Below are 22,167 nucleotides of genomic sequence, written 5' to 3' on the forward strand. Positions count from 1 at the left end.
CAACATCTTGATTCTTAGTCTTAGTGACAATGTAAGAGAGGTGACTAAGATGAAGTCGATGACTGAGATACGGCTCAGAGCTTAAGACATGATGAAAAAATGTCAATATAGGGCTTTGGGCCCAAGGGATGGGTCAAAAGAAATTTGTTGGATGTGGGAGTTAGAACCTAAAACATCCTGCCTTTAGCAAGAATTAATCCTTTCAACATCTTCAAGAACATCGGGGCCTCAAATGGATGGATCTGCGATTGATTGTGGAACCGAGCAGAGAGAACCCGGGGCGGACAGGAAGATAGACCAGGCGGAGATGGTGGATCAGTGGTGGTGCTGTGATGGGTTAGGGTCATATATAATCTAATAATACCAAATCTGGTCCGCAATTTGAGGATGATAGAAGGAAATCTTAGTCCTATATGATAAAAGGACTAATCCTAACTTGGATAATGGATCTCAGTTTGCCACATACAGTGAGCAGTCATGAGCACAACATTGACATGAAGAACACTTTCTAAGTAGTCTCTAATGTAGAAGACACAGCAAAGGCAACAACCACTCACCATCTTGACGAGTAAATGCATGCATAGTATTAACTATTACAGCTGTCGCATATAATATCCCATTATACATAGACCTCCATGCCAATATACTTAGAGGACTGACACACGGGACAAAAGCTAAGCTTACTTTCACAATCTTTACAGAGGCAGAGATGCTTACAAGGTAACAAAAGCATGCAGACTTCCTTCACTCTACATACTCTGCAAGTCATCAACTCTTTCATGTCATTATTCTCCGTTGAGAGCAGATGGAAATCTAGGGTACGGCCATTGTAGCACGAAGCTGTATCATCCACCTCGCTATCACCACATCCTTCTTTACTATCCCGACTTTGCGCATAGACTTGCTGAAGATTAAACTTGAGGGCACTAATCATGTTCTCATTGTATCTGGCTCGCTGTTGCCAAGCACTAGCTTCCATGGACACTCGTTCTATTCGCTCCTCAAGTTCCAAATTCTTCTTGTTAATGCTCTCCACCTCTGCTTCTTTTTCATGGAGCTTTGGAAGAATTTTCTCTTCCACATATGACACAGTTTGAAGTTGGCTAGCCTGAACCTTATCCAAGATAGCTTGGCGTAGCCTGTCCCCCTATGAATAGCATCAAAAAAATATAACTAGATAAAATTAGAACAAAAGAAAAATGTTAGAAATCACAGACAATCAGATCACAATCCAAATAGAATCATCAATTAGCGACTACAACTATTCTATTTTAACATTCTACGGTTGAGGGTAGGGGATATCAACAATGGGGTTTGAATCCTTATCTTCTTGGATAGGGTGGTGGGAACATAGCCACTTGAATTAGAGGCTGTTCCCAGGTTGACTGCTGCTAATTTGGGAGATTAAGAAATCACTGATACATCATCCATTCACAGGAGGTTATTTTTGAATGCTACAAACTAAAAACTTAAGCGAGTGATGAATGGAAAGCAATAGTGGGAAGACAAATAATTGAGTGGAAGCAGGCAGCCCAAAATTAGAAATGTTAAGGAAAGCACTAGAAGAAGAGTTAAGTCTAGCATATGAAATTAGCAGATGACATTATTATTTACACAAACATCATCATTTTGATTCAATTTGTATAATATACGAATGGCTTGACATTTATACAACATGACAGGACTTTTAAAGGATACTTACAAGCCTAACATAATCACAAGCAAAACATGTAAACGTACAAGACGCAATTAATGGGATGCAAAAGGAAAGACCTATTTGTGTATCAGATTAGTCATCTGTTGTATTTAAATCATCATTACCCTGAGACTAGTAAAATTACTACAAGTGACCCAATAAATGTCGGCAATTATTGGATGTGTTTTCATTTCAAGTAATTGCCGGTAAACAATATACACAGAACAAGGAAAAAATTTATGAAGGAAAATAACCATGACAAAATCTAATTGTAATATCTTCCAATGAATATGGAAACTGTATTTAACTTAATAGTGCCGCTGAACTTAACTGGTCATAAAGCTAAGGTAAACATCACCCGTATACAAGGCTACTGCAGTGGGCAGGGTTTGCAAAAAAACTATACCTGAACTTTAAGGAATCTATCAATCTCTGCGTCCTGTCGCTGTAACTCGAGATCGATGTCATCACCAATAAGTGACAGCAAAGTTGAGTCACCTGATGTCGCCGCACACGTATTGTCAAGAGATAGACCTAAACCTGTTGACACTGATCGGGCTTGCAGGAAATCAACAGATGATATCTGTGAATTGATTTCCAAAAAGTCCTGTTCCTTCAATCTCTTATTCTTGGGTTCCAGGCCAAAATTCCACTGTAAATCAGCTCCCACATCACTAACATCTGTCACAGGGACGGGACCAGGTGCAAACCCTACCACATGAACTAGAAGAAAAATAACAGACATGAAGCAAGCATATATTTCAATCTTAATTCTACATATTCAATCAAAGTAGGTTTAAGTTTTAGGTCTTCTGTCCTTTTCGCGATTCTTTTTTCCTTCATTATGATCGATTAAGCAGAACTTAGGTAAAAATGTAGAAAACCTAAAGAAACTGGGTTCATGCATATTTTATCAAACAAATAAAATTACTTTCCAAGAATGAAGTCCTCGTTGACATATCAGCCAAGAAACGCAAAAGAAAAGAATAAAAAGATGCGAAATTTAGAGATAAGACATATTTACAGGCAGGATGCTGAGACTGATCTGGCAAATTAGCAGGAATGTAACCGGCAATCGGAGGCGAAATCTGACCATCGGTCGAGTAAAAATTTCTGCAGATAAAATATGAGAGAATTGAATGTCAAGTTGAAGAAATGCTGAACGACAAATCCTAACAAAAAAAGTTAGGGTTTTGGTGGAAATGAAATTCAAGCTCGATTTCGTAATTACCTGAAGTTTCTGGTTTGTAGCTGTTGCTGTTGAGGCTGCTGAGATTGGTAGCGTAATTGAAGGTGGTGTTGAGGCACCGCCATGGTCGAGCTTCCAAGAGAGGAGAAATCGAGAAGGAGAAGAGAGCCAGAGAGGGGTTCCTTGAAATGGAGTCTGGCGAGGTGGCCGATGAGGATGTTAGTTTCAGTCATCCGATAGATAAGTGGCTGTAATGGGCTAATTGCGGACACAGAAAATGTTGTCATATGGGCTTTCCAAAAATCAAAGTGAAGAACGTCAGAGAAATGGGCTCCGGCCCCTAATCATGGGGCATTGCGGCCCATGTAGCTTCAGAATAATGGGCCTTACACCGGCCCGGACCATAGTTGGAATAAAATAAACCACCATGGGATGGGCCATAGTTGAACTAGATGGCAATCCACTTAAAGGCCCAAACTTAATTAGAGCCCAAGAATATAATAGAATAGGCCCAATACAAGGAAAAGGCGAAAAGCAATATCAACTGCAAAATCATATTTACAGCGGACTTTTTCTAAAGGAAATTAAGTAGATTAGAGGGTGCTTTGCCTTTGATCACGATGCTAGTCTTAGGGTCCGTTTGTTTCCACATTTTTATAGCTTAATAAACCCTATCAAAAAAGCTGAACCATGCAAACGGAACCCTTATAAGCTATCTATGAGTATTGAGTAGTGTTAAGCTAATTGTGGGCTCAAGCCCATTTCTCAATACAACATCACGAGGCCCAAAAAAGCTTCTGAAAAATGGAAGAAAAATAAATTAGAGCACGTGTTTTGCATGTCTACGATCATATGGAGTGAATCTTTGATTAAGTGGGGAAATCCCAAATTTCCCGTAAAAAAGTCCCATTCCTTTAGTTGGCAGATGACGATAATGCTGTTGAATATTAATATATGATAGTAGAGTTGACCAACACGGCAACACGACTGTTGTATGGAGAAATGGTTGGATTATATACGAGAAAGATGTCATTAACCGACAAGAGGAATGGATATCAATGGGTAGTTTTGTACGTTTTGTGTAGCTTTTCTACTGAAGATGTTGGATGGTTGCCTTCTTTTCTGGGAGGCAACGTGGGGCTTGGCATGGGCTGAATCTATTCGAGTGGAAATTATGAAAGACGAAGAATTATGAAATATTTTTTTAAAAAAGAGAACTTGGTGGACCCTAAAACGTGGAGATATTTCTGCTGTTTTGTGCTATAAGGCTGGATACCAGCATAGTTGCGCCATGTCTGCCACTCACTACTGCTACCCAAAGCCATCAGTACTGGCCCGGTTGACTAAGACCCAACAGATGCGCGCAGTATCGTATTGACTGGGAGTATAAGACCTACATGAGGTATGGTAAGTGAGGAGAGAGCATCTTGGCAAGACTAAGACGTTCCACCGACTTGCCCACCAAACCACCTTAGAAGCCTCAAGTGACCAAACATCCAGGGAAAACTCAGACTTCTGAAGAACAATCCCACTTAAAGAATTAATTACACCCTCCTATAAATTCTACTAAGAATCGGAGAAGAAAATATATACCCATATCAAAGTTAGAATTCTCTAACCATATAAAACCTCCATCACCAGGTAAGACATCATCACCCGACACTATTAATATGATCTACTTAAGAGAGAGAGAGCGCACGCTCCGAGCAACCCCTACTGATAGCATACTTACATAAGTTTCGGAGAGGTCTCCCAAAAACATAATCGGGGGTCCTTATAGTTTATGTTTTTTATTTGACCATACAAGTCATTCGAAGAGATATTTTTTGACGTTAATCCTATTACCCGATACATCACCACGATCGAGTTAGTTTTTCACTGTCATCAAGATGCTACATGAAAATTTAGGAAATGATGATATATCATACTAACACCACGTATCAGACAAAGGAGATAGGCATCGATTGAACGTGTACGGGTTGTTTTGGTCTTTTTTATTATGACGATGAACGTCCATGATCGAAATTAGCTTCTAGAAGTGGACATAAGGAAAGCAAGAATGCGAGTAGAAGACTAATGATTGAAGAGTGGACGCATTTGATGGGCTGTTCCATTACCATTTGTCATTCCCCTGATTTTGGTACGCGGATGAATTACACTATCTAGTTTTTTATTTTATTTTTTTTGTTGAGTGGGCTATTGTCAGTCTTCCACTTTTCTTACTTTTTATTAATAAATTAAATTGGATTTATCCCCCACTTTAACTTTTTTTTTTGAAAGGGAACACATCATCCTTACTTTCACTTGTCAGAATGTATGACTAAGTGATAGAATTTCTGTCCAATTGAGATCGGAAAGAAATAAATATTAATCATAAATGTTGAAGGTGTCATATTTTGAAAATATAATATCAAGAATAAAAAAAATATATCATTTTGTCATGTTCTCTTCAAATCTGATAATAAATTTTTATCATGAAAATTCTCGTGGGAATATTCATATTTTAAGAGAAAAATAGCTACTCAAAATCATTCAATTTTGTACTTTGATATTATTTTTAATTAAAGATAATTCAAAATAAGCTACTTCATTGGTGTTTTCAGTGGCGTACGGGTGAGGAAGAACATGTCCTTGGAGGGAAAAGAATTATTCCTTTCGATTATAAATAATTGATAATTGAATTATTTGATATAACAATCTCGTGCATTACACGGGCTCTCGCGCCTAGCAAACATATAAAAAAAAAAAAAAATACTTGACAGATATCATATATATTGAATTGATTATTGGTATGATTGACGTACGAGTCGGGTAGACTAATCTATTACACTAATTAAATCGGACACTATGAATATTAATCTTTGCAAGATTGTGTCATCTCTACTGATCTCTAGCCAGCCATGAATGTTGAAATTGTTGGATACCCTCCGCACCGCACATGCACCAAACACACAACTTTGTCCACAACGTAATAATTGAAACTTTGTTTTTGTTATCTAAAGTTGGATTCTCAATAGGATTCCAGGCCAGACTTGACATATTCTGGTCCTCAGAAATCACAAGAATGGTTTAAAACCACACAAAATCTTATCATGTAAGCTGGAAAAACTGTATATATTATGTAAAAAGAGCCTTATTTGATACAGTTAAACTGCCCACTTGACTTGAAAGTACTACCCAAGGTAATTATATAAGTTATATTCTTTGTTGTAAGTTCTAACCAGTAATATCTTAGTAAATTCTTGTGGCCACTATAGGACTTTTCACCACATATTTCCCTCCAACTTCTTCCCACCTAAGAAAACCAAAAACCTGCGCTTTTTTCAACAACTGTGGACCTTCAATTCTCAGTTTGTAACTCTGCTTCTCGTTCTTCTTCTTGAACACCAGCTTTTCCGGGGTGACGCTGACCTTAAGACCCTCCAAGGCTGGGACCTTAGCAATGTAGGTAGACATTCCCTCACCAACATTTGTCACTGTTCTTTTAAATTCTTGCACAATTGTCGGGCCTGATTTGGAGTCATTCTTGTTAAAATATGCAATGAATGAAGGGTAGTTAAGGTCCAACGATTGAGCAGAGCAGTTGGTTGTTGATGACCTTGTGATGGCTTTGATTTGCTTCGCTGTGAACCCCAATCCACATAGAAGATTCACATAATCATCCACACCCACATCGTATACAAGTCCAGGGTCCAGTGCTTTATTTGGATTGACTTGACCGGCTCCCATGGCAATGGGAGATGCGGGCTTGAGATCGTCACCGGAGTCAATGATTGGCCTCTGCGTGTTGTCTGTAATATCAGCAGAAGTCATCATAGCAGACCGGATGGCAGCGGGGCTCCATTCTGGGTGTGCTGCCTTCAAAAGCGCCCCAACTCCGGCTGCGTGAGGACATGCCATTGATGTACCTGATAATAAATTGAAATGGCTAAACTGAAGTTCTGAATTGATCTGGCCTATTGGAATGTTTGAAGGCCATGCAGCCAAGACCCTGTCACCAGGAGCCATGATATCAGGCTTTAGCACAGATCCGCAGCTTTGTGATGGTCCTCTAGAGCTGTAGTCAGTAACCCTTGGTTGAGGTTTTGTGCCAAGATTTGTAATTCTAAATTCCAAGCTCGCTTTTGCTTCTTTATTTGCCTTGATGTAGTCCTTGATTGTTTCGCCATCTTTTACTTTCATGGATATTGCAGGAAATGAGCTTTGGATCAGGGATTCCAAGTCTGTAAAATTGGTTATGAAAATACCACCTGTGACATTGGCTTTCATTACATTATCGACTTGTCCACTTAGAGTCCCATACTTGTCTTCACACACAACGATCTTGTCCCCAACTTTGTTCAACGTAGCAGAGTTCTTACATTCATCCAGGAATACTATTGGATTTTGGGTTGAATTATAATCCCCTGTATAGAGAGCAGAGCCTGACACTTTCACTCCATTTCCAAGACTCAAAACCGCACCGAATTCACGATCAATCGTACCCGCAGCGACAGTTAGCACCCAAGGTATGCCATTGTGGAGTGTCTCAACAAAAGGTCCACCATTTCCTGCTGAGGTGGACACAAATATACCTTTCTCTACTGCAGCAAATGTGGCCAAGGCTATTGGGTCGCTATACAATGGAACCCCATCTAGTCCCAATGACATGGACAACACATCAACTCCATCACTAATTGCTTGATCAATTGCAGCAATTATATCAGACGAAACAGCTCCTTCTTCCCATAGAGCCTTGTATATGGCCACATGTGAACGAGGAGCGACACCGGTAGCAGTTCCCGGTGCATAGCCAAAATATGAAGCGCCCTTCACGTAGTTTCCGGCAGCGGTGGAGGAGGTGTGGGTGCCATGTCCGTCGACGTCACGCGTGGAGTTCATAGATATGGTCACATTCTTCGGTAGCTGCGCGACTATGCCTTTGTTGAAGTAACGAGCTCCAATCAGCTTCTTGTTACACAATGAAGAGTTGAATTGGGTGCCACTTTCACATTTACCTTTCCATCTTGGTGGCACTTTGCTCATCCCTTCATCATTATAACTTTCACTTTCCGGCCAAAGACCAGTGTCCACAACCCCAATAATGACATCCTTGCCATATTTCGACACCGGCCACACTCCGGAATTTGTATTCAGACCGAGGAACTGGAATGTGTGGGTTGTGTCCTTTTGGACGGGCAAGTCCTTGATAGAAAAAATGTACCCAGGAGTGCTTTTCAAGGCCTCAAGCTCAGAAACGGTGAGACTAGCACTAAAACCATCCATAACATGAGTGTAAGTATAGATGAGTTTAGAAGAAGAAGACAAGATTTCAGTGGTGGTGGCTGCATCGGATATGGTGCTTAGAGTGGACAGATACCAATTATGGTGAGCAGAGAAAGCCTTAGGCATGGCTGATGGGTCCATGTGGATGATGTAGTTTTGTGATTGTGATAATGTGGATGGTAAGATAGCGACAAAGGAAAAGCACAAGAAATACAGGGGAACATGGTGAGAAGCCATGATTGAAGATGGGGATATTGGAAAGAGAGGATTTTAGAATATAGTTTGGGAAATTGGATCTGATTATATAGACCCTTGACAAGTATGGGAAATTTAATTTAATTTAAAAATAGCCTTATTTGATACAGTTAAACTGCCACTTGACTTGAAAGCACTACCGAAGGTAATTAAATAAGTTATATTCATTGTTGTAAGTTCTAACCAGTAATATCTGAGTCAATGTTTGTGGCCACTATAGGACTTTTCACCACATATTTCCCTCCAACTTCTTCCCAGCCAAGAAAACCAAAAACCTGCACTTTTTTCAACAACTGTGGACCTTCAATTCTCAGTTTGTAACTCTGCTTCTCGTTCTTCTCCTTGAACACCAGCTTTTCCGGGGTGACACTGACCTTAAGACCCTCCAAGGCTGGGACCTTAGCAATGTAGGTAGACATTCCCTCACCAACATTCGTGACTGTTCTTTTAAATTCTTGCACAATTGTCGTGTCTGATTTGGAGTCATTCTTGTTAAAAAATGCAATGAATGAAGGGTAATTAAGGTCCAACGATTGAGCAGAGCAGTTGGTTGTTGATGACCTTGTGATGGTTTTGATTTGCTTGGCTGTGAACCCCAATCCACATAGAAGATTCACATAATCATCCACACCCACATCGTATACAAGTCCAGGGTCCAGTGCTTTATTTGGATTGACTTGACCGGCTCCCATGGCAATAGGAGATGCGGGCTTGAGATCGTCACCAGAGTCGATGATTGGCCTCTGCGTGTTGTCTGTAATATCAGCAGAAGTCATCATAGCAGACCGGATGGCGGCAGGGCTCCATTCTGGGTGTGCTGCCTTCAAAAGCGCCCCAACTCCGGCTGCGTGAGGACATGCCATTGATGTACCTGATAATAAATTGAAATGGCTAAACTGAAGTTCTGAATTGATATTGTCTATTGGAATGTTTGAAGGCCATGCAGCCAAGACCATGTCACCAGGAGCCATGATATCAGGCTTTAGCACAAATGGACAGCTTTGTGATGGTCCTCTAGAGCTGTAGTCAGTAACACTTGGTTGAGGTTTTGTGCCAAGATTTGTAATTCTAAATTCCAAGCTCCCTTTTGCTTCTTTATTTGCCTTGATGTAGTCCTTGATTGTTTCGCCATCTTTTACTTTCATGAATATTGCAGGAAATGAGCTTTGGATCAAGAATTCCAAGTCCGTAAAATTGGTTATGAAAATACCACCTGTGACATTGGCTTTCATTACTTTATCGACCTGTTCACTTAGAGTCTCATTCTTGTCTTCACACACAACGATCTTGTCCCCAACTTTGTTCAACTCAGCAGAGTTCTTACATTCATCCATGAATACTATTGGATATGGGCTTGAATTATAATCCCCTATATAGAGAGCAGAGCCTGACACTTTCACTCCATTTCCAAGACCCAGAACCGCGCCGAATTCCCGATCAATCGTACCAGCAGCCACAGTTAGCACCCAAGGTATGCCATTGTGGAGTGTCTCAATAAAAGGTCCACTATTTCCTGCTGAGGTGGACACAAATATACCTTTCTCTACTGCAGCAAATGTGGCCAAGGCTATTGGGTCGCTATACAATGGAAGCCCATTTAGTCCCAATGACATGGACAACACATCAACTCCATCACTAATTGCTTGATCAATTGCAGCAATTATATCAGACGAAACAGCTCCTTCTTCCCATAGAGCCTTGTACATGGCCACATGTGAACGAGGAGCGACACCGGTAGCAGTTCCCGGTGCATAGCCAAAATATGAAGCGCCCTTCACGTAGTTTCCGGCAGCGGTGGAGGAGGTGTGGGTGCCATGTCCCTCGACGTCACGCGTAGAGTTCATAGATATGGTCACATTCTTCGGTAGCTGCGCGACTAAGCCTTTGTTGAAGTAACGAGCTCCAATCAGCTTCTTGTTGCACAATGAAGAGTTGAATTGGGTGCCACTTTCACATTCACCTTTCCATCTTGGTGGCACTTCGCTCATCCCTTCGTCATTGTAACTTTCACTTTCCGGCCAAAGACCAGTGTCCACAACCCCAATAATGACATCCTGGCCGTATTTCGACACCGGCCACACTCCGGAATTTGTATTCAGGCCGAGGAACTGGAATGTGTGGGTCGTGTCCTTTTGGACGGGCAAGTCCTTGATAGAAAAAACATACCCAGGAGTGCTTTTCAAGGCCTCAAGCTCAGAAACGGTGAGACTAGCACTAAAACCATCCATAACATGAGTGTAAGTATAGATGAGTTTAGAAGAAGACAAGATTTCAATGGTGGTGTTTACATCGGATATGGTGCTTAGAGTGGACAGATACCAATTATGGTGAGCAGAGAAAGCCTTAGGCATGGCTGATGGGTCCATGTGGATGATGTAGTTTTGTGATTGTGATAATGTGGATGGTAAGATAGCGACCAAGGAAAAGCACAAGAAATACAGGGGAACATGGTGAGAAGCCATGATTGAAGACGGGGATATTGGAAAGAGAGGATTATAGAATATAGTTTGGGAAATTGGGTCTGATTATATAGAGCCCTGACAAGTATGGGAAATTTAATTTAATTCCTTCACTACTCTGTTTTTCTTTTTCCAATTTGTCCATATGTACCAAAACTATCTAGGCTGGCCACATACTAAATATGTTAATTAACACAAATCAATCTGCCTTGGCAGTTATTTCGTTTTTGTCACTAATTTACATTGTTTCGTTTTAGCACGTAAGGGCTCGGTGTACGAAAACCATTTGGGTGATAATCTAGTTAGTGAATCACTTTGGGCAGCCAAACTATATGGACTCAGGATGTCCTGAGTTCGATTCTCAAGGGGAACAATACTCTTGTGGCAATGCGCTAAACTTTGGCCCTACTTACCGCATCATCAGGTGTAAAACTTTTGGCCTGACGACCCGAGTTTAGAACTATATCGAATGTTCAAATCGTAAACTAATACGTTATCGTTCTAAGTTTAAAAAAACACAATTATTGTAACAAGAAAATCAAGATTCAAGTAATTACGACTTAGCAGCACAAAACACAGAATTATTGTAAGTATGTTGGGTAAGTTTTCTGATTAAGGAATGTTCTTATTAATTATGGATAAAATTATGTTAAGAGGAGCTAACGCTAAAAACAGGGTGGGTAACTTGAATGACTTGGTTTTCTCCGTGAAAAGTGGAGGGTGTGATGATGACACAAAGGCTTGAATGATTTTTTTTCTTAGCACTCCATGTGCAGGATGCAAAATGTATCTATTTACCTATACAAATATTTGATTTGTGAAAGCAAGACAATCTATGGCGACAACATTGAAATGACACCTCCCTAATGGTATGCAAGTTTTGTGTTGAATTTAGTGCCCATTATCTCCTGACCGAAGCATTAGGTTTTTTTTTAAAAAAAAAAAATGTATAAGCCTAAATAATTCATTCCATGATAACAAAATTATACCTAACGTTACGATTGCATTCTTTTACGGAAATGTTTCGATAAAGATTGATGAATGACTCGATATCTCTTTTAGATTGAGGTGGTGGGTTTGGTACTAGGCCAAGCATTTAGGCTTGCGGAGCCCATATTAAGGTGATTATATTTTTCGTACACACATATTAAAATTTATATTTCACAATCTAATGCTATTTTATATACAATCTAAATAATAGCCAAAAAAATTGACCTGTGCAATGTTTTTCAACAACGGATCTACCCCGATCTAATAATAATAATAAGTTTTTAACTTTTTTTTTGTGCGTAGTTGACTGATTTTTAAATTTAGATAATTAGGCGATTTCAATCAAGTCAGTCATCAGTCGTCGCTCGTCTAAGCTGTCGACAGTAAGTCTTCCACTACACTACACATGAAAAATTCCACAATGGAAATGTGAATACTATGACTGGCCACAATGAACCTTTTAATCTTTGTTTTTAGTAAAGTGAGACATGATCGAAGGCACCACCACCTCCATTATAATATAAGCTGTTGCACTCATTTTCCATTTTTCTTTGTCAAAATTAATGGAGATCGAGAGGATGCTAGTGCCCAGCCTAGGGGTATCTTCTTAAGGAAGAAAACAAGAAAAGAGTCTGTAAAACTTTTGACAAGTATATGCCCTCCACCATGTGCATACGTTTAGATGTTGTTATCAATCAAGCACCTTTGTTATCTCGAGTAAGCGGGACCCCCCGATGCTTAATTGTGCAGTGCCTATAAATAACGACCGCGACTTCTCATGTTTTAGAGAAAACAATTAGAATACGGCTAAACTAGAGAAAGAGATGGCAACACTCTTTCATTTCTTTGATGCAACTTTAGATGTTTTTAAATTCAATTTTTAGAAGATTTTCATTACATCACCTTTTATTCTATGAAGCTACTACATACATACATACATACATACATATATATATATATATATATATATATATATATATATATATATATATATATATATATATATATATATATATGGACGAACCAATATAGCCAATCAAGCAATAAAAGGGGCCCTATTGTTACTTGGATAAGAAACAGCCACCAATGTTATCTTTTCTAAAATTTCTAATCTTGCACTGGAAGGAAATGCAAAAGTTGTTGAAGTATATATTTCCAAAAAGGTCAACAAACCAATATAATTGTTGTATGCAAACTCTTGGCATATAAGTAATCAATACTAGTTGAAATCCCGCGCGATGCGCGGGTATATTTTTTTTTTTATTTTTTTACTTAGTTTTATAAATGTTTATGTTGTCCAATTATTAATTTAGAATTCTACAAAAAATCAATAATTAGATAATTAAAAAAATAGATAACTAAATGTGAAAAGTTAAAGTTGACTTTCTGTATAAAATTTTTCTTAATAATAATAGGAACATGGAAAATTTGAATTCTCTTCAGGTAGATATGAATATAAAATGCTTCGATAAGTATCAAGTTTCATGATGGACAATTTTTTTATTAATCTTGTTGATAAATCATAGTATCTAAAACAATGTAAGTACAATTATGAAAGTGAGGTGAAAATCAACATGGACAATGATCTTTTGTACGCATTTAAAAAAGAAAATTACTCCAATCTCAATTAAACATAAGGAACGAAGAAAACTACTCCAATCTCAATTAAACATAAGGAACGAACTAAAGAAACCTCCTAGATTCTACAAAACAACTACCAACATGTATTACTCTTGGTCGATTTCCCTGTTTTTTTGACGCAATTCCCTTCAAGTAGAACACATAAGCATTGCCCTGACTGAGACATCAAAATTTAAACATCATGTAGACCAGTGACTGGTATATGAGTTCAGATAGACACATATACAAAGGCCATTGAATAACAACAGTTTTAGTCGAGTCATTATGTATACAAATAACAAAAATCATAATTCAGCCCAGTTCAAAAGCATTTTGAATTTTTATTTTCCTTTAAAGTTTCATTGATAGATTACCTTAAAGGAATGATTTATGGATTATGCATAGGAACCTATTGGAACCATCACATGTATGTAACTTTTGCAACATACTCTGTATACAACAATGCATTCAAGCAATTTTTGCTTAGAACATAAGAGAACAGTCCTCACAAAGCAAATCAAGACAATGCTCTTTTACGTAGCCATAATCGCTGTAAGGTCCTTTTTGCACTTTGCCTTCAATTATTCTCTAGCTGTGACAACATGACAAAACCTTATTCAACTCTAATTTATTCAATGTTGAATTCAAAATTAGACATAGGTCTCCTTACTAAAACTTTAAGGCCTACCAATTCCCAAAGTAGTTTCTATAATCATAGATATTGATATTTCTACTCCACATTGTAAGAACCCTACGAAAAATGCAAGTCGTTTTATGTTGGGTAAAGGACACCCCACATTTTATGATTCAAAGAAGTACCCAGGAATGTCAATAGCTCAATATAGTTGGTTCGAGAGAGAAGGGGAAATAAAACGGCTTTACCTTCTTGTTGAACTAAGCAGTTCAATTTGAAACATCGTTAGCAGCACCAGTGTTTGGTTTTCCCAGGTTAGATGTAGCTTCCAAGAAGCGCCTCAGATGTTTATCATCCAAATGTAGGGCTTGGCATCGGGCCGTACCAGGCCAGGCAAGACTTTTTTAGGACCAGGCCCAGTTTAGATCTTTGGGCCTTGACCGGGCTCGGGCCAAAGTGGGAATATGAGGCCCAGGCCCGGGCCGGGCCCATAAAGCTAGGGCTTCAGGCTCGGGCCTTGACTTTTTTTGACTTTTTTTAAAAAAAAAATATTACTTACAATTGATTAATGTCATAATTGTACTTTAATTTTTATACAATTGAACAATATTTTATAGAGGGTGAAATATATACTTATTATATACACATACATTGCAATAATATATATATATATGTATGTATATATATATATGTATGTATATATATATATGTATGTATATATATATCTATAATATCTATATATAGATATATATATACATATGCAGACAGTGCATGCACTCTCTGTGTATGTGTGTGTATATATATATATATAAAATGTCGGGCTTGGGGTCGGGCCAAAATTGACCCGAGGTATAGGGTTTCGGGCCGGGGCCTGGTCTGGCCCAAAAAATGGAGCCCAGGCCCGCACAATGGGTCGGGCCGGGCTGCCCAGGCCTGGTCTACTTTGACCTACGGGCCGGGCCTAGGCCCAAATGGTGAGCCCTATCCAAATGTGACTACTCAAAAGTAGAACAAAAATCCTTATTAAAAATTCAAGAACAAAAGCATATTAGCAAAGGAGGAGTGGAACTCACATAGGGGCAAGACTTGTACACTTTTCACTTAGAAACGCATTCCCTGACGAATTTCTTCGGATACCACCTTCAGTTGTATAACACTCGAAGCATTTAGACTTAAAAAAATTGGTATAGGATATGCATATAAAAGATGGCCATATTAGTTAGCCAAAACTTACCACAATATAGTAGATGAATCTCTTTGATTCATCATCATGTCCAAATGCCTCAAACAGAAACCAAAAATGCACAATGCCAACGGTAATAATATAATTACTACTCATATTTATAGATTCATGCATGCTCCCTCTCACTTCAAGAAAACCAAATATTTTGTTTGCATATTTTCAGAATTCATATAGATCTTCCACTGCATCCTTTAAACCCAGAAGCTCACAGCAAAGCTTTCTGATTACCTGCATGAATACCCATGCTTGCCATTGAGAAAAAAAAAAAGCAAAACTCACATTTTCATAAAAGTTAACTTAGAGAATATCCATGTTATTCACCAAACAAATTGGATGTATATGCATCCAGAACTCTCTTTCCAATAATTCTAAGAGAATTGGAATTAAAACCGATTAATTCAAATAACAGATGATAACATGTATTTTGAGCAGCTGTCCAGACACTCTTCTCATAATTTCACATAATTCTCCTATGCTACTAAAAAAACTAAATATGAAAAGGGTCTTAAAAATCAGAGCATATCAGCTGGAAAATATTTTTCTTGTCAATCAATATGAACCAAAGTTCAGAATTATAAAATAATATTTCTTATTTATCGTGTTTGAAAGTAAATATCCAAATTATGATTATTTAATAAATTATTGTAGCAAAAAAAGACATGAATGCTGAGCACATAACTATTTTAGGAAAAATGGTAAAATAACACAAAAAGCAAGAGATTAACTCATTAAAATCAAAATAGAATAAGGAATATGCACCCAGTCATTTTATAATAGATCAATCCAGGAAGCCTTGACTTTAGCATTTGCGAACCTCCCTAACAATCAACAACAAAAATAAAGAAAAACCATAAAATCTAAATTCAACTACGTATCTTCTACTCATTCAAGAGATTGGCATGGATCCAATGACACCAAGCTGCTTCAATGTTTAGTTAAGCCATCTGCATAAAACCAATGAGAGAACATATCAGTACAACTTAAAACATTGAAAAAGGGGAATCAAAAGGTGTGTCACAGACCTATTTGGTTTTATCTTGAATGTTAATGATTTTGCTATCCCAACTACTGAGGTGCGATCTCATGAAGTCATCAATTTTTATGAAAAATGTGGTATCTGATCATAGTGGGGCTAGAGAGTGCAAACAATGCCACTCTCATGTACTCGTGACTTGTGAGTGGAGCCATGAGTTGCTGGCTTGCTGCAATGTTGCATTTTTCCAAACTATCAAGCATGCATTTTGGGTACCCAGGGACCAAGACCTTTTGGTTCCTTCATTAAAATGTATCTAATGAGATCTGGATCCATTGAAACCATAGTAGGAGACAACAATATATGGAACTTGAAGAAACTCCCATACCTGATATTTCAAGAAAACAAACAAAGACAACGCAACTAAACATAACAAAAACAGAGTACCCCCAGTAAGGACAATGAGTTCAACAAACAATCAAATATCAATCACACCTCTCTCTCTGGTTTTTCATAAACATATCATTATGCCTAGCCTTCTTAGTAACTTGCATATAAGAAGTTTGTGGTGTATCTGGCGCATTCCATTAATAACATTGACCTGAAAAGTTCCATCAAATAAGGAACCTCATTGGAGATAAGAAACGGGACAAAGGGAACCCTTGAAATTAACAGGCAATTTATTCACAATAACCAACAAAGACTGAAGAAGAACCAACATAATAAAGTTTAGCAGAGAAGGTGATACTGTACAAACAAAGTTAGTGGCACTTGCAATACTCTTTTGAAAAGAGAACAAAGAGGTAATTATTATTGACATAGAACAAAGAGTTAATTATTAAATACATTGTTTACACTCCGTTTTACCAATTGATCAATTTAAACATTTTACCAATTGTTCATTTTTTTTATCAGGTTGATTGCGTTATATTCAGTCTTCAAATGAATCATTGGCTACATACTTTGATATGAGTCTCCAAATTCACTCTTTTAGTCCGTGTGATTAACTCATACAAAAAATGCAGTCCAAGTTATTGTTTGTTTCCAAATGGCTCTTTAAGTGTCATACTATGTGATGGGAGACTGGGAGAGGGCGTGTGTAGCTCTCAAGTTTATATTTAACTGTTTACACAGTTTTGTATTGTTAAATGAGTTTGACAAAAAAAAGTGAATTTAGAATAATATCTAAAAAAAATTATACAACACAATGAGAACTAAGTGTTTCATGGTACCTTGCTGTCCCAGGACCGAGTGGAGGGATCCTGCTCTCAATTTCGCATGGTCAAATTCCAATCTTGAATGTGAAGGAAAACCCTCTTAACCTACTGAAGAGAAGAAGAAAAAAGGTACAATTAAACAAACAAAAATTTAATTTGTTAGGGGAAATGATAATTTGATTATGCGAGAGATATCAACACTCACATGGTGATTGAGATACCGCTGTGTTTCACTGTTTCCTACTACATAACAGAAAAAAACGAAAGGAGAAATGATAATTCGATCATGTGAGAGAAATCGAGACTCACACGGTGACTGAGATACTGTTGTGTTTCATACTGCATCACACAAAAAAACCATCAAGAAATTAATCCCTGAAAATAGAAGAAATTAATGCATCACGGGAATAAACAAATTAATCTGGACATTTCGAACAGTAAAAACCTCACCAGGATTGTCCGTCCACGGAAAATACAGATGAATTCATCATAAGAGAACAGAGGATCATCATAAGAGAACAGTGGATCATCATAAGCTAACAAACCCAAGAAATTAAAGCATCACATACCTAGTCGAAAGGGGAAATTTAGATTTAGAAATCAAACCTTGAAATTTTCCATTGAGAGGTGAGAGAAACCAACCTATCAATTCAAGAAAATCCAACCTAGCAATTCAAGAAAATCCCCAAAGTTTCCCAACGTAGCCAACAATCGGTGGAACACGAAACGGACGAAATCATACCGGAAAAACAAAGAGAACCATAGAGGGGCATCAACAACTAAACTCAAATGTAGGGAAGTAGTAGAAACGGACGAAATCGTGGGAACGCAAGCCACGAACCTGTGGAACACGAAACGGACGGAATCGTGAGCTTTTACGTTATTTTTTTTATTGCCTCAGGTCATGCTTTCTCAGAGAAACCGTGAGTCTGTGTGAGTGATTGAAAATAGGGATAAGAAAGAATAGAGATTCCACGTAGGCACAAACTCAGTCTTTTAGCAATACAGATGTCAAAATATTAAAACACTTATGTAGAGCCTCTGCTTTATATATAAAAGTATAGATAGATAGATATAGATATAGATATAGATTTCCATAAAAACAATTTTGGAAAAGGACTTCTCCTGCTTTAATTATTTTCAGTTTCATTTTTCATCTTAAAAGTAATAAGAGGAAAAGAGAGACAAAATGGGCCTGGATCCAAACTTAATTAAGGCCATCAAGGCTCAGATATCTCACCATCCATTCTTTGGGCCTCTGTCAACCAAGTCTGGAATCCAAACTCAGGAGCTGATCACCGGCCCAGGTATACACCAGGCTCGTCTAGCCCGGTTAAAATACAGGCTTCGGTATACGGTATCAGGCCCATGGGCCCGGTTAAAAACTTACATAAGTTAGTGCATGACATGAATGTTGGCACTAGGATGTTTATTCAAAGGAAAGACAAAACTCACATATAATTTGAAGTTTCAGATTCTATATAGTCCTATGACATACAGACAATGACAGAACCCCAGCTCTTGTTGCTCGCCGGCGCCCGTATTGGGTTACAAAAAACCTGTTTGTTATAGGAAGAATCGACCCTCCTCCATTTCCAGACAGATTACAAACAACTAATATATACACTTAGCAACCAACAAAGCAAGATACATAGAATTTTCCAACGTCCACTAACATGAACTCCTCTCGTCTGATTCTTCACCAAGCATTGCCATGGTTGCTCTTATTATTACTGGGAATCACCAGGGTAGTAGTTGCAGAAAATGAAGAATATCAGACCTACATCATTCACATGGATCACTCCCACAAGCCTGAATCTTTCTCGACTCACGAGTCATGGCACCGTCACATCCTGAGATCATCTTCACCACCTAATGTTGATGATAAAGATACGTTGTTGTACTCCTACAGCCATGGCTTGAATGGTTTTAGCGCCAGACTCACTTCTTCTCAACTCTCCGAGATTCAAAAATCCCCGGCTCATGTTGCAACATATCCGGAGACCTTTGGTAAGCTCTACACCACTCACAGCCCCCGTTTTCTTGGGCTGAAACATGACTTCGGCCTATGGCCAAATGCATCATATGGTGAAGGTGTAATCATAGGAGTCATCGATACAGGGATTTGGCCGGAAAGTGAGAGCTTTAGTGACAAGGGGATGCCACCAGTACCACAGAGATGGAAAGGAAAGTGTGAAAATGGCACTGGATTTAGTCCTTCTCTCTGTAACAAAAAGCTCATCGGGGCTCAATATTTTAACAAAGGTATATCAGCTGTTGCTGGACATATCAATGAGGTATTGGACTTCAACTCACCGCGTGACTTCAGTGGACATGGAACCCACGTATCATCCATTGCTGCAGGTAATCATGTAGATGGTGTGAGTCACTTTGGATATGCAAGAGGCACAGCCAAAGGAGTAGCGCCAAGAGCACATGTTGCCATGTACAAGGTCTTCTTTTCACACGCAGATTCAAAAAATAGTGCTGCAAGTGATGTTCTTGCTGGTATGGACCAAGCAATTGCTGATGGAGTGGATATCATGTCATTGTCTCTTGGTTTTGAGAATACCGCTTACTTCAACGATGTTGTTGCCATAGCTTCTCTTTCTGCAACCGAGAAAGGAATTATAGTTGTAGGGTCAGGTGCTAATGAGGGAATTTATAATTCAACACATAATGGAGCTCCTTGGATCACAACAGTTGGCGCGGGCACTCTTGATAGAAGTTTCAATGCCAGAATAACTCTAGAAAGTGGGTTGATTTTTGAAGGAATATCTTACTATCCAGAAAGTTTATATATCACAAATAAACTTCCATACTGGAACCATACCGATGCTTCTACAGCGGCATGCAAAACAGCGACACTGAATCAAACAGAGGTACAAGGAAATATAGTCTTTTGTGATAGCACCAATACTGACATTAGAGAACAAACACAAGAGCTTCTCAGGGTAGGTGCGCTCTTCGGAGTATTCATAACGGATAAATCAAATTTCTATGCATATGATTTTACCATGCCCAGCATAGTTCTTAATACTAGTCACATGAACTCCGATGGAAACATCGATACGACGACAGGGATGAAAAGTGTGCAGTTTGTATTGACCACCTTAGGTACAAGAGCAGCGCCTGAGGTGGCCTCTTTCTCTTCAAGAGGGCCTGATCCTATCACTCCCGGCATCCTAAAACCAGATATTATCGCTCCAGGAGTCGATGTTCTTGGAGCATTCGTCCCAAATATTCCGTACATGATGCTACCAAACTATGCTTTGGCCACAGATTATGCATTGCGCTCAGGCACATCAACGGCAGCACCTCATGTTGCTGGAGTGGCAGCTTTATTGAAAGCTGTACATCCTGAATGGAGTCCTGCAGCAATCCGATCAGCTCTCATGACGACAGCGCATACCGTTGATAATACTGGCAGAAGAATCGGAAGCCAAGGTTTTGCAAGCTATCCCAGTTCACCTCTAGATTTTGGCGCAGGCCACATTAACCCAAACCAAGCTATGGATCCTGGACTAATCTATGACTTGGGTCCCCAAGATTATATTGATTTCTTATGCGGCATCGGCTATAGTACTCAACAAATGAGTGCTGTACTTAGAAGAAATCAGTGGAATTGCCAAGCAATAGCAGCTTCTGATCTAAATTACCCTTCCTTTATTGGTGTTTTAAGCGATGAAGAGAATATAAAGAACTTCACCAGGGTTGTGACAAATGTGGGCAATGATAGTTCCATTTATTTTGCGATAGTAGAAACTCCGCCAGGAATGGTTGTCAAAGTATATCCTGGTATTCTGAATTTCACTCAGAAATATCAGAAGTTAAGTTTTGTTGTGGTTCTAGAGATCGACGAGGAATCTTCAAAGGTGGAATATGGTTTTCTCAGATGGATTGATCAGTGGAACCACATAGTAGCCAGTCCCATAGTGGCCCTCCATTTCTAGTTCCCTCTCCCTCAACATGTATACTCTTTTATATATATATACATGTATGTGTGTATGTATGTATGCTCAAAATTTGTTTTTTGATAAAGATATATATTCTCAACATGTATATTCATTCCCGGACTCTTGTGATTAGTGAGATGATGAGAAGAGTTTCTTTCTCTGGTCTAACTACGAACTAGTATAGTCAGGGCGGACCCAGATTAGAATTATGGGGTGAATAAGTGGTGGGGTGTGGAGTATTGCTCTCGAAATTTTTTTAATGGTTATTTATATGCTGTTTATTAAATAATACAAATCCAACATGAAATATTATATTATAAAAATCATATCCATAAATTGTTTAACAATTAGAATTGTAATTTACGAATTCTCATGTTCTAATAATATTATATAAATTATGAATTTCATGAAACATTTTTTCTCAATACATGTAACTAAATAAGAGGTAGTCACGAAAACTAGTAAACCTTTGGTTTTCGATTCGTCTTCCATCACTAAAAAGCCCAAATAATCTGTTGTACTAGTGTGGCCCAATCAACTGCATATATCATATATGGACCGTCCGCTCCACTTCTAGATACTAAGTTGGGCCAGATAGTTAAGTCTATTAGCCAATTAGGCTTGGCTGTATGTAGGTCCACCTCTGAGTATAGTTAGATGGAATAAACAT

At 38.5% G+C, this 22,167-nt stretch overlaps 4 protein-coding genes and 2 long non-coding RNA genes across 8 annotated transcripts; 1 reads left to right on the plus strand and 5 right to left on the minus strand.

Moving 5' to 3' along the window:
• Nucleotides 1-541: 541 nt before the first annotated feature.
• LOC119999346 (probable BOI-related E3 ubiquitin-protein ligase 2) lies at nt 542-3,094 on the minus strand. 2 transcript variants are annotated; one of them, XM_038846852.1, is made up of 4 exons: nt 2,928-3,094; nt 2,721-2,809; nt 2,103-2,407; nt 542-1,147 (listed from the first exon to the last, which is right to left on the minus strand). In XM_038846852.1, the coding sequence occupies exons 1-4, from the start codon at nt 3,008-3,010 to the stop codon at nt 620-622; spliced, it is 1,005 nt and encodes a 334-aa protein (XP_038702780.1). In that variant the 5' UTR covers nt 3,011-3,094; the 3' UTR covers nt 542-619. The 2 variants fall into 2 exon arrangements, with proteins under 2 accessions (XP_038702780.1, XP_038702779.1); XM_038846851.1 differs by having other exon boundaries at nt 2,103-2,419.
• Nucleotides 3,095-5,953: 2,859 nt separating this feature from the next.
• Nucleotides 5,954-8,413, minus strand: LOC120000144 (subtilisin-like protease SBT3). Its single transcript, XM_038848043.1, has one exon. It carries the CDS (start codon nt 8,385-8,387, stop codon nt 6,117-6,119), a length of 2,271 nt encoding a protein of 756 aa, XP_038703971.1. The 5' UTR covers nt 8,388-8,413; the 3' UTR covers nt 5,954-6,116.
• Nucleotides 8,414-8,470: 57 nt separating this feature from the next.
• On the minus strand, nt 8,471-11,012 carry LOC120000143 (subtilisin-like protease SBT3). The gene has a single exon (XM_038848042.1). It carries the CDS (start codon nt 10,865-10,867, stop codon nt 8,585-8,587), a length of 2,283 nt encoding a protein of 760 aa, XP_038703970.1. The 5' UTR covers nt 10,868-11,012; the 3' UTR covers nt 8,471-8,584.
• A 5,040-nt stretch (nt 11,013-16,052) lies between these two features.
• LOC119999809 lies at nt 16,053-17,746 on the minus strand. 2 transcript variants are annotated; one of them, XR_005468509.1, is made up of 3 exons: nt 17,557-17,746; nt 16,374-16,925; nt 16,053-16,295 (listed from the first exon to the last, which is right to left on the minus strand). It is a non-coding gene; the product is annotated as an uncharacterized LOC119999809 (long non-coding RNA). The 2 variants fall into 2 exon arrangements; XR_005468508.1 differs by lacking the exon at nt 17,557-17,746 and having other exon boundaries at nt 16,374-17,154.
• A 29-nt stretch (nt 17,747-17,775) lies between these two features.
• On the minus strand, nt 17,776-18,525 carry LOC119999810. The gene is made up of 3 exons (XR_005468510.1): nt 18,327-18,525; nt 18,148-18,206; nt 17,776-17,880 (listed from the first exon to the last, which is right to left on the minus strand). It is a non-coding gene; the product is annotated as an uncharacterized LOC119999810 (long non-coding RNA).
• A 692-nt stretch (nt 18,526-19,217) lies between these two features.
• On the plus strand, nt 19,218-21,494 carry LOC120000739 (subtilisin-like protease SBT3). Its single transcript, XM_038848856.1, has one exon. It carries the CDS (start codon nt 19,218-19,220, stop codon nt 21,492-21,494), a length of 2,277 nt encoding a protein of 758 aa, XP_038704784.1.
• Nucleotides 21,495-22,167: the final 673 nt, after the last annotated feature.

Source organism: Tripterygium wilfordii, chromosome 6 (assembly GCF_013401445.1).
Source record: "Tripterygium wilfordii isolate XIE 37 chromosome 6, ASM1340144v1, whole genome shotgun sequence".
In the NCBI taxonomy this organism is placed as follows: domain Eukaryota; kingdom Viridiplantae; phylum Streptophyta; class Magnoliopsida; order Celastrales; family Celastraceae; genus Tripterygium; species Tripterygium wilfordii.